The sequence below is a fragment of the Primulina eburnea genome, chromosome 15 (genome assembly GCF_022965805.1).
Source record: "Primulina eburnea isolate SZY01 chromosome 15, ASM2296580v1, whole genome shotgun sequence".
NCBI classification, from domain to species: domain Eukaryota; kingdom Viridiplantae; phylum Streptophyta; class Magnoliopsida; order Lamiales; family Gesneriaceae; genus Primulina; species Primulina eburnea.
Window position 1 is genome coordinate 34,023,572 of NC_133115.1, and position 13,212 is coordinate 34,036,783.

Below are 13,212 nucleotides of genomic sequence, written 5' to 3' on the forward strand. Positions count from 1 at the left end.
TCCATTTTTGAATTTATTTGAGACGTGAAGTCACTGTTATCCGAAAATCGCTTCCAAATGAACATTGAAAAAAAAAATAAAAAATTATATTAATATAATGGTGACATTTTTAACCTTTTTTTATCATGCAAATTAGTCATCAGTTTGTATGTTTTACTCGAGATATTGTTTGATGTGCATGATAAGAGGTGATTACTTTTTAATATTTCACTTATTATGTATTTGGTGTGCATGATTAAGATTGTGATATGCTTGTTCAGCCAGCACCCGGTCCGAACTGTATGCATTATTGTCCTCTTGTTAATAGTTATATAATCTTTTGAAGGAGAATGGATGATATTTGATTAATTTTTAAATTTTCCTTTGATATCTTAGGCATAGTTTGGTACACATTATAAGATAAACATATAATATATAATATAACGATAAGTTAAGGATAAATATGATGTATGATATTATATTTAATGTTTGGTATGATTTTAATAATTGTGGTTAAATTTATATATTAGATTGTAATGACAAATTAAAATTAAAATTATCATAATAAGTTTTATAATTTCAAATTTGTTGCTTAAATTTATATTTCTTATATGTTCACGCGTCGACAGTGCTTGCATGATTTATTTATTTTTACCTAATTTTATGTATTATATAAATATGATAATTGAGCCCTTGATTTTGTGAATCAAATCAAATATCAATTTTTAATATTAATCGAGTGATACTAATAATTTTATTGAGACTTATAAAAATCACTTATATAATTATCTCGAGTTCATTTATATAATTATCATATTATATATAATATATAATATTTATTTGATTTTAATTTTATATTAATGTCGAAAAGCAACAAGAGGAAACTTTAAATATTAAAAAATATCATTTATATAATTATCTCGAGTTCAAAACACCATTATTTGATAATATATAAAAATAAATAAAAATATTTGATAGTGTTTAGGATTTTTATATATTGAGGACATTTATGTCATTTGTGATGTTTTAATCATTAAATTAAAAATTATCACATCTCATAAAATGGATATTTTATCCTTGTATAAAATTATTTATCTCGGTATCATGGGTTTTTCTAAAAAAACACCAAACGTGAGATAAGGAATATTATTTATCAATCATTCGTTTATCCTGTGTAACAAACTATATTTAAAGTTTAAAATAATTATAAATTCAAAAAATTTAATAATATTTAAATATACTTTTTAATTTGACTAATAATATAAATAATTTAATTATTATTATATTATTTTTAACCGTAATATTATAATTATTTTAACCATTATTTATATTCAAATTTATATTAATATTTTAATTATCACAATAAATCAATATTTATATTATTTTCAAATTTTAATTATAATATTAATCGATTTTTTAGTTGTTTTTCGAAATTGAAATTAATAAAAATTTAATAATTAATATAATATTTTAATTTTATTTATAATTTTTTAAATAAATTAATTCTAGACATTTTATTTATTTATTCAATCATTTTAACTATATATTACTAACTAATATATGATGAGGACATTTTAGTAATCATAATATAATTAACAAAAATAATCCAGCAAGTTAAAATCATGTCAAATATCATATAAATTATCATAATATATTAGTTATCTTTACTTTTTCTTTTATAATCACTCTTATTATATATCATTTACTTATCATATTTCACGAACCAAACGATGCCTAAGAGTATAGAATTTGGGATAATTGTTTTTTTCTTTGTCTTTTATGTTTGTGTATTTGCGATTTTGATAATTTAGTTTTAGTCAGTTTTATTTTCTTTTTGTCAATTTTAGTTATTTTTTCGACGTGACGTCAAAGCAATTCTGATGTGTCGTTGACGTGTGTATATATGTTACATCAATATTCACAATAAATAAAGACAAATATTGCGAAAATTGAAAGATGTATGACAAAAACTGAAATTAAATAACATAGGTGACCAAAATTACAAAACGACAAAATTACAAGACTAGTATGATACCTTTGTCCCACATCTTAAAAATTAAAGATTTAAAATGAGTTTATAATGAGTTGCTATAGGAGCCCATTGTGCAGTCACGCAGCTGCGGGCCCGGGCTCGGGCGTGACAGAGTGGTATTAGAGCCAGTCACCAGCATGGAACATCGAGAAATAAGTGTTATGCGGGTCAAAGTGCTACGTGCATGGGAGCCACATCTTGAACCTGCGGGACAAAGTGTTATATTACGGGAGCCACCTCTTGAACCTGTAGGAGCCACCTCTAGATTCTCGATGCTGGTGGATCTAGGGGTTAGGCCGCGACGAGGACGTCGCGTTCTGAAGGAGGGGTGATTGTGATATACCCTTGTCCCACATCTTAAAAATGACTTACAATGAACTTCTATAGCAACTTGGGTTAATCATTTTCATAAAGCGAGGACGAATACGAAGTAGTTGTTATAGGAGCCCATTGTGCAGTCACGCAGCCGCGTGCTCGGACTCAGGTCATGACAACTACGAATACGGTTTTTCCTAAATTAAATAATAAACACTTTATAATTTGATGTCAAATTTATCAAGAAAATATATCGTTTTGACAATTTAGTTTAATTTCGTGCAAATTAATTTTAATATGACATATAATCATGTATAATACTTAACATGAAGTAATTTGTAATAGTGAAAGAGGTAAAAATCGACGATGTAAATTGGCATGCATGATTTCTGGTATTATAATACTTGGCCAATATTTGGTCTTAGCACAATAATTTGATCTTTTTTGCATTTTTAGTTAGATTTTCGATGGAGTGTTGACACGATGATAATATTACCAATATGCTCAATGTCGTATTAGCACTATGATGAAAATGAAATAGAGTAAAAAAATTCAAAATGTTGGAATAGAACCAAATTTTGATTAATTTGTCCAACATAATTTTTATTGATTTTAGAGAGTCCTGCCCTATTTGGTCAAGTTCTTTTGTAAAACAAGACTCGTGTGGTTGTTGTGTGTGTATATATGTGTGTGTGTATATATATACGTACACTATTTAATTTAGGGAAAATAGTCAAAATGGTAGTGTAAATGTGCTCATTTTATATTTTGTACGTAATTGTAAATATTCTTTTTGATTTTCTAGGTTATGTTATGTTTCGACTTTGATCTTTTTTGTCAAAGTTATGATGTAACGTAATAAAATAATGATATGTCCGGTATCATGTTAAAATTACGGCAAAAACTTGTGTGAGACGGTCTCACGGGTCAAATTTTGTGAGACGGATCTTTATATGGGTAATCCATGAAATAGTATTGCTTTTTATGCTAAGAGTACTACTTTTTATGGTGAATATGAGTAGGGTTGACCCGTCTCACAGATTGAGATCCGTGAGACGGTCTCACATGAGACCTACTCTAAAATTACATAAATTAAAAATAAAAACTAAAAAACAAAACACAACCAATCACAACCTAAAACCAAAATATAAAATTGAATATGTGAAGTATCGAAACACAAAATGAGCAAACTTACGTGATTATTTTGGCTATAAACCTTTCAATTTAAGTGACTATTTTTTTCCAAGCAAAAATTTGTGTTAGACGGTCTCACATGTCGTATTTGTGAGACGGATCTCTTATTTGATTCATCCATGAGAAACTATTATTTTTTGGCAAAAACTTGTGTGAGACGGTCTCACGGGTCGTATTTGTGAGACAGATCTCTTATTTGAGTCACTCATTAAAAAGTATTACTTTTTATGCTAAGAGTATTACTTTTTATTGGGAATATGGGTAAGGTTGACCCGTCTCACAGATTATGATCCGTGAGACGGTCTCACATGAGACTTACTCTTATTTTTTATGCTAAGAGTATTACTTTATATTGTGAATATGGGTAGGGTTGAGCCGTCTCACCGATTAAGATCCGTGAGACGGTATCACATGAGATTCACTTTTTTTACATTTCATGAATATATTTATAATCAAATTGGCCATCGCAATGGTAACCATGAGTCCTTAGGCGACCATTTTTATCTAATAAATGTCGACTGCTTGATTTCAAAATTAAAGAAATTTAATACTGTATTATATTTATGTATTCTTACAAAGTCCAATATCCCATGAAGAAATTTAATACTGTGTATTTATGTATTCTTACGGTCAAAGTCCAATATCTCATATTCATTTTTACTATACAACAGATAAAATATCACGCTACCTATATTACTACTTTTCGAACCAAATTCTGTGTCTGATAAAGCCGTTTGCGTTAAATCTAACCTCTCTGTCTCTTTCTCCTCCATGACAAGGGGAAAAAAATAAAAAAATTGAAATTATTCACGAGCAAACACTTTTACACAGATTTTTTTCAAACTTCAAAAAAAGGGCATCCACAAATCATAAATTCCATGTTGAATTATTCAATATTATATAAGAACAAGCCAAAACAGAAGCATAAAAACAAAATCTGCATAGCCCCCTTGAGTCAAATTGTGGTGCATATCCAATTCTACCATTCTCGACCTTGTCACACCTGTACACTCCCTAAAAATAATAAAGAAAAATTACAGTAGCGAATTAAATCCAGACCGACTTATATAAATTTGAGTTTCTTTTTTTGGGTTGTTGTACACAGACACAGAGAGACATACAAATATTGTTCGATATATGAGCTGTATCTCATGAAATCTAACATATAGATTGAGAGAGAGTTTGAAATTTAGTGGATCTAGTTAGTTGGAATCTCTGGAATGCTCGCTGTTTCGCCATTCAGGAGCGCGAAGAATGAAAGGGAAAGTGAAATGGAAGGGTTTTCAGTGGAAGAGAACGGGTTTCTTGATTTCTCAACCGGAAATTTGCTTGACGGCATTGATTTTGATGAACTTTTTATGGGAATCAACGATGGAGATTTGTTGCCAGATTTGGAAATGGACACGGAGGTTCTTGCTGAGTTCTCAGTCAGCGGAGGCGAAGAATCAGAAAGGAACTGCACTACTTCTTTGTCAGTTGTCTCGACTAATGATGATTCAGGAAAAGATGAAAAAGTATCTGTTTCAGTTTCCGCTTCAGCCTCGGCTTCAGACCTCGGCTCAAGATCGTCTAGCTTGATCAGTCAAGGAGAGGAAATTGTTAGTAAAAGGGATGGGCATGCTGCAGCGAATCCATCCCCAGAGGAAACCAATGACAGTAAGGGAAGAAAATCATCCGCTCATTCGAAAAATCCTCTGGGCAAGAGGAAGGTGAAGGTATCAAAAATCTATGTTAGTAGATTCAGATCTTCACTTACCGTTAGTTTTACATCATGTTTTTTTAGGAAAAAAAACACTTAGAAGTTCAACAATCCTAAATCCATGAAAAAACAAACTTGAAAAAGGAATATATGTATATGCTGTAAAAACTAGGTTTGCAGTGTTAATAATTTACTGAAAATACAAAAAAAAGGAAAGACAAAAAGTTTTCTGCTCAAAAACATATCTATATCCATTAGGAATAGTTTTGCTTCTTTCCTTTTCTTATTTATGGCTTTGTCACACAAATCATGGGAGCCAAAAGCTCACGTGAATCTGGGGTGCTTTCTGTTAAAACCGATCCTATGTAAATGTATCTACTTTTTAACTCATTAAAAGCTTATATACAGTGGGGGGAGATTTTTTCGGGTTTGATTTGATAATAATCTGAAATAATTAATATTTGAAGAAAGAATGAAAAGATTTCTTGAAATGTGTGTTTAGGTGGATTGGACACCAGAGCTGCACAGAAGATTTGTTCAGGCAGTGGAGCAGCTTGGCGTGGATAAGGCAGTTCCTTCCCGAATTTTGGAGCTTATGAGAATCGATTGTCTCACTCGCCATAACATTGCAAGCCATCTTCAAGTATGTAATATTGTATATTCACTCCTTGAACGATTTATTTTCATGCTTCTTTTTTTTTTTTTGTACGTCAGTCGAAATTAATGGATCTAAATCCATAACAAAGTAGTCGCTGCCAACCCATGAATTTAGATCCTCGGTTCGAGCAAGAAGAGGATTAAATGTGAAAATTTAGGAATGTGTTTGCAGTAAAAAAAATTTAAACTTGGTAGTTAGGTTTAAAAGCTTCGAATGACAGACGGATTAGCGTAACTTTAATGACAAATTTTCTTTTCCACCACTTGAAATTTCGTACTGATCAGGCGTCTATCTCTTGCACTTAAATTATATATACATGTCAAAAATGGCTCCGGCGACAGTTTGTCTCGAAAATTTTCGCATCTTGTATTTATGTTAATTTATTATTTTCTATGTTGATTTTTTTTATAAAAAAAATTAACTCGGTAATCCTTCTGCAACTTCGTATATTATATTAATACTCCATGTTCCGGAGCAAGAAAATTCATTACTACCCAATTCATAATCTAGCTCTATATATGCAAATTATTGGAGATGTTGAAAGAACAATGAAAGTCTTCGTCATTCTCTTCTTTGTCCTGTCTCTTTTGTCTCTTACAAATAAAGCCTGCTTTCTTTCTTTCTCTTTTTCTTTTTTCCTTTTTTGAAGCCTTCTTTCTTATATATTCACAATACTTTTCAAATGAACTCAAAATTGTCAATATTTTACCTTCTATGGATCGAAAAGTTAAAAAAGGAAAGAAACTTCACTTTATAATTCCACTAAAGTTGACGTCAATTGAATACAAACAATCAATTAGGCCAGCTCGAACCCTTGATTCTATTATAATGCAAAAATAGCACAGCCCCATTGGAGAACATCTCCCTCTATTTTGGTGCAGGGTTATACTCTTATTTACTTTTTCTGATTGATGAAATCTTCACTCCAAACCCGAACTATGTATAGTATCCAAATAATTTTGTTCTCCCTCAGTACGTAGGTAAATATGTTGTCCCGTTTCGTGTAGTAATTTTAAATAATGTGTTTCTATGAGATTTGAGGATTTTGGATACATAATATATATTTTTTGTAAATTTCTTACACTTTATGTGAAAATAATACAAAGTTCGTGAATTGTTTTATTTCTTCTTCTTTTTTTTTTAGCAGAGGTTTATAATAGTGGTATACATTACAACGTTAATATAGATTTGCCTACTCAACCAAATTGTGCAACGGATTATACAGAATAAACATATGTGATGTATAGTGTAAATACCTTTTTTTTTATGTTCTTTTACAGAAATACCGGTCCCATCGGAAACATATGCTAGCCCGAGAAGCTGAGGCAGCAAATTGGAGCCAGAGGCGGCAGATGTACGGTTCCGGAAGTGGCACGGGGAAGAGAGACAAAACCCCTTGGATTGCACCCACCATGGGCTTCCCTCCTCCTGTGTCACCAATGCCTCCGATGCCTCATTTTAGACCCTTACATGTTTGGGGTCATCCATCCGTCGACCAATCATTTATGCACACATGGCCTAAACATCTAGCCCCGTCGCCACCCACACCACCACATGCTTGGCCTCCACCACCACACCCCTTGCAGCTGCCACCATCAGCCGACCCTTCTTTCTGGCATTCCCACCACCAACATGTAAGTCCTAGTGCAAAAAGTTCGCCAGAAAATACCAACGGAAAAAAAAATTGGATCAGAAAAGAAATTACTAAATCTGAATCTTGGAATTTATATATACTTGTTTTTTTTCCGTGAATTCCGTGCTTGTATATATATGCATGTTTGCACAAACCACGTTCTTGAAGTTGTCTCTGTAACGCTTAATTATATCTGTTTTGTGTATATATTAGGTGCCAACTCCAGGAACACCTTTCTTCCCACCACATATGTCACCCACGGTAACAACACAAAACCCTACAACAATTTTTCTTATGGCTTCAAAGTTTAGCAGCATCTCTCTACGTACTTTGTTTTGTGTTCATGTTAAATTCAAGTTTTCATGGCTACGATTTAATTATACCAATTCATCAATGTTGCAGATATTTCTCACAGCTAGAGTTCAAGGGATACCACCACCTCCTGCAATGTACCCAAATGTACCCTCCGGACAAACACTGCCCCAACCCCCTTCCGACGTTCATCCGGTAAGCTTTGTATGTTTTTTGTTCTTCCTTAATGCCATTCCTAGGAAATATATCATTATTTCAACTGAAATATTTGTGTTATATACATATAATGGGTGTACGTATATTGGTCAAATTTATTTTTCTAACATCAGTCTTTTTGTTTTTCGTTTTAAACCAGTCAAAGGAGAGTATAGATGCAGCCATTGGAGATGTATTATCAAAACCATGGCTACCGCTGCCACTTGGACTAAAGCCTCCATCAACCGACAGTGTAATGTCGGAGCTACAAATTCAAGGAATATCAAAAATACCCCCAACATGTTCCAACCAATAAGAAGCTTAAACAACTACAAGCACTTTGCACAGCTTTTCTTTTCTTTTCTCCTGGAGTTTTCCAGGTTAAAGAAAAGAAAAAACCCTAAAATTCGACACATGAATTAAAAATCATGGTCCAATCTTCATGTTTCCCCCTTTTATAAGTGTGTGTGTTGTTGTTCCCATGGATGAAATGTATCATGGACTTGGGACGAAGCTACTTTTTGTATGTTAATTATTAAGTTTAAGAAAAAATAAAAATAAATAGAGTACTCTCTTTTAACGGCAGAATGATTCTCGTTCCTGTATCGATTTCTTGTTTGTATAACATATAATATATGCCTCCTATATGTAAGGACAAGGATTTTAAGGTTTCGACCAAAAATTTTATAAATTCAAAGAAAGTTAAATCTGAAAGCATGTATATTACAAAATAAGCAATATAATTATTTTTTTTAATTTTTTTCTCATCAAATGTACTTATATTTAATTATGAATTTAATAAACTAGATATGTTATAATGACTTTTCCTTTTTGACGTGGCCGGGGTTTTGTCATAATTAATTTTCAAATATCGTCTCAAACTTGATATCTTGATAAACAACTACTTTTATCACACTTTAATGAAAGGCCTTGTTTACATGCTCAATTTTGATACCGATCGTTTCACCTTCTAAACATTTTTTTTATTTATCAGTCAACTTAATTGATTTCCAAATCATTAAGAATAAGTCATAGTATCATAAAAAAAAATTAAGAGGACTTTTTAATAATATGCATTAACAAACATAGAAACACTCAATAATTAAACCTTGTGTTAAAGAGACTATATATTGTGACAACTCGAATATTAAATATAATTTTGTTTTATTTGTGATCTCTTCAACCCTCCTAATGTTCTACATATTAACTCTTGGTCCTCCTGCAATTAATATTATAGAAAAAAGGGCATCTTTTACCCATATCATATATTACAATCAAATTTACTTTATTTGTTATTATCTATTTATGTATGTACATTTTCGAAATATATATACATACACATATATATATATATACATTTTTGATATTATAGATATATGTTGGTGGGAACTTCAAGAAGTTCACGAGAATATTTTATGGTAGAGTAGATGCTACCTGTGGGGGCAGTGCCCTCACAAAATCTCAACCATTGATTTTATATGGTGATTAAATCTGGGCCTTTGATCACTTCATGGGGTGTATGTGTGTTTAAATCTGGGCCTTTGATCACCTCATAGGGGCAGTGCCTCACAAGGTAGGGTGAAATAAACCATATTTTATGGTGCTCATAAAATTTCCACCCACATAAATCTTACTATATATATATATATAGAATTTTGATATATTATATATCTATCATGAATATATATATGAATATCGATGATGCGTCATTTTCTTATTAAAGATATATATTTTTATATATTTCATTACATTAAATTAATAATGAATAAGATTTTATTAGTGTTCAAATAAACTACGTGGCATTACAGTGCGCCAAAATATGTGAGACAAAGAGCGACGGGGGAAATTTTGTTTATTATATATATATATATATATGGGGAAACATGGGATTGGGTCAGTTTATACGGATGAAAAGGTTAACACAGCGAGAGCCACATTTTGTTGGTGGTTCCTATATGGCCACATCATCATGATTGTTCTTATTTTTATTATTTTTTATTTTTTTGTTTATATTTTATACACACAAAAATTTGGAGAAATTTGATATTTAATCTCGTAAATTGTTCTATTTTGAATTTTTGTTATGTAGTTTGTTAAAATTTAGTTTGTATTCATTAATTTGAATTTTTTTTTGTTTCGTTCTTCCTCTCCAGAAGCTATTAAATTCCTCAAATATTTATTATTTGACATAGATTCTCTTTTATGTAACTCATAAAGTGCAAATAAATATCATGTTACACATATTGAAATTTATCTAAACAAAAATAAAAGAAATAAATAAATCAGAATGACGTCCAGTCATTTCAAAATGATTTTTTTTTTAAATTTTTCTTAGTTAGATTGTAATATATTGAATATAAATTTTATTATCGACATACCAGTGGCATAGAAGAACATCAATATAAAATAAAAAATATTTATTAGATTAAGTGACTTTACAAATTTTTTCAAAATTATAGACTAAAATCCAAATCTCATCAATTCTGAGACGAAGGTGCGTTGAAATGGACTACTGTGAGAAGTTAGTGTCCAGCAAAAAAGAAGATAGTGCTTTCTTATCTGTACCAACCACCGTGAACAGACACGCTCTTGAGTTTTGAGTCCAATTTCAACACACACACCATTATTGTTTTCAGACATAACATTCAGTAGACTGTGTTTTAAAAGAAAGTTATCGAGACGATCTCACGGATCGTATTTTGTGAGACAGATCTTTTATTTGGATCATCCATGAAAAAATATTACTTTTTATACTAAGAGTAATATTTTTTATTGTGAATATCTGTAGGGTTGACTCGTCTCAAAAGATTCGTGAGCTCGTCTCACAAGAGACCTACTCATTTATCAATTGATTATGTCATTTATGCTACTTCTTCTATAAAGTAGGAGTAGGACTTTCAAATCCTTAGAAAAATCAAGTTGTCCAGTAAGAATGTGATTGCTTTGAATAATAGAAAAATCTTTTAAACAGAGAATGTTAATGGATAGTAGTATGATATATATAATATTTAAATATTTGGAATTTTATATTTAAATTAATGATTATCACTATATCTTTTACTAATTATAAAAATATGTGTTCCTCGGTTACTAGTAATTTTTATATTTTAAACTATAATTAAGTTTTCTTATTCAAAAGATATACGTGTTAATGACTAGGAATATGTAGACATGTGTGATGTAACATAAACTAAGCTACCTATATTTTAATTGAATGCAATTTAGCTACTTGGCATATGTGTTATATTTTTAAAATATATTTTATATTTATTCTAAAAAATAAGTATATTTTTATTATGAATTAAAAATAAATAGTAATATAATTATTTAAATGTACATATGAGATAATAGTGAGATTACAGAGTTGATGGGAGAAAATAACGAAGGAATACAATGTATTGTAAGATTTACTCAGATATAAATTAACATATTTAAGTAATTTATCATTATTTATTTTTGTTATAATTTTTAATTTGGGATACTTTTGTGTACATACTTTAAAATATAATGGGAAAATAACATTTTTTGTACACTGACTTTTCTTATTTTGGATTTTAAACGACTAAATTTTCAAAGTTTAGTTTTGATGCACTAATTTAATTTTTATTTTTTATTTTGCATTTTAATACTAAATCATGACGTAAAACTGAAAATATTATGATGTGATATCATAAATTACTGATGTGAAACCGAGAAAATGTTGGTATGACACCGAAGATTGTTGATCTATCTGATGTCGCGTTAGCAATTTGATATATACATGATTTTGAACTCATGTCCTCCTAATTACGATAGAAATTTGTATGCCGGTAATTACCAAGAACAAATCTCTCTTCAACAAGATGTTTAATTTGATTTTTTTTACTATCGGATAGATGATAATCTCATCATTAAAACTAAGAGTTATGCTACACATTACTTTTGAAATTACAAAATGATCACAAGTGCACTTTAATTGAAGAGTGGGTCTAATGTGAGATCATCTCACGGATCATAATTTGTGAGACGGGTCAACCCTACCTATATTCACAATAAAAAGTAATACTCTTAGCATAAAAAGTAATACTTTTTCACGGGTGACCCAAATAATATATCCGTCTCATAAATACGACCCGTGAGACCATCTTACATAAGTTTTTGTCTTAATTGAAAACCCGTTTTAAAAATCCATTTTGGATAACTCTATAAAATAATATATAACCTAAAGTATAATTTTTATTATACGCATAACATATTTCTAAAAGTAATAACGGGAATGCTAGCTAGCTAGCTTGCTTGACCAAATCTCTTCTACCCTATTTTTTCAAGACAAAAATTTATGTGACACAGTTTCACGGATCGTATTTTGTGAGATATATATCTTATTTGGGTCATCCATGACCCGTCTCATAGAGATCTTCTCACAAGAGACGTACTCTTTTTTCAAATAATAAATATTTTGTGAGATAGTCTCATATATCTTTATCTATTAGACAAGTCAATATCGTTTATATTTATAATGATAAATAATATTTTTGGAATTAAAAATAATATTTTTTCATTAATTACCCAAATAAAAAATCAAATCCGTAAAATCATCTCATTTGGTTTTTCTCTCTTTCAAAAGCTGTAGCGTGGTGCACGGCCATTTTCACTAATAATACTTTCTTTGTAAACAATGGCACCTTTTTATTTTCCAACTAAATAGCTGCCACCTTAATTGTTACATTAATTTGTGTACAGAAAAGTTTAATGGCATCAATAAATTTCCATTGTAGAAAATTTGTGATGATGTACTAGTCCACCCTACTTTTCAATGCTCATTTCTCAGTTCCTAATTTTTTTGGAATATATAATAGATTTTTTGTCTTATTTTTTGACTTTCTGATTTTAATTCGTTATTATCAGTTTTGAATTTTCAGTCCATATATTTCGTCTTAAGAAAATTTGACATTATTTGAGAATTTTAATCATTTTTTCATGAAAACACCATATCGACGCTGTATTAATATAACACCGACATCAAATTAAATCCACGTAAAAAATTACAAAAATAATGAACTAGAAACATAAATAACCAAATTTATAATTTTCAAGCATGGTAGAAAAGTTCTGGTCTCTATTTTTCATATTTATGGAATTTATTAATTTATATATACTGGGCAATGTATGTATATGGAAATGAAATAATTTCTGAAATCAATTATTAATCAATC

At 30.1% G+C, this 13,212-nt stretch overlaps 1 protein-coding gene across 2 annotated transcripts; it reads left to right on the plus strand.

Annotated features, from left to right (window-relative positions):
• Nucleotides 1-4,468: 4,468 nt before the first annotated feature.
• On the plus strand, nucleotides 4,469-8,575 carry LOC140814708 (probable transcription factor GLK1). 2 transcript variants are annotated; one of them, XM_073173782.1, is made up of 6 exons: nucleotides 4,469-5,229; nucleotides 5,722-5,862; nucleotides 7,158-7,511; nucleotides 7,724-7,771; nucleotides 7,913-8,017; nucleotides 8,178-8,575. In XM_073173782.1, the coding sequence occupies exons 1-6, from the start codon at nucleotides 4,741-4,743 to the stop codon at nucleotides 8,331-8,333; spliced, it is 1,293 nt and encodes a 430-aa protein (XP_073029883.1). In that variant the 5' UTR covers nucleotides 4,469-4,740; the 3' UTR covers nucleotides 8,334-8,575. The 2 variants fall into 2 exon arrangements, with proteins under 2 accessions (XP_073029883.1, XP_073029882.1); XM_073173781.1 differs by having other exon boundaries at nucleotides 4,472-5,235.
• Nucleotides 8,576-13,212: the final 4,637 nt, after the last annotated feature.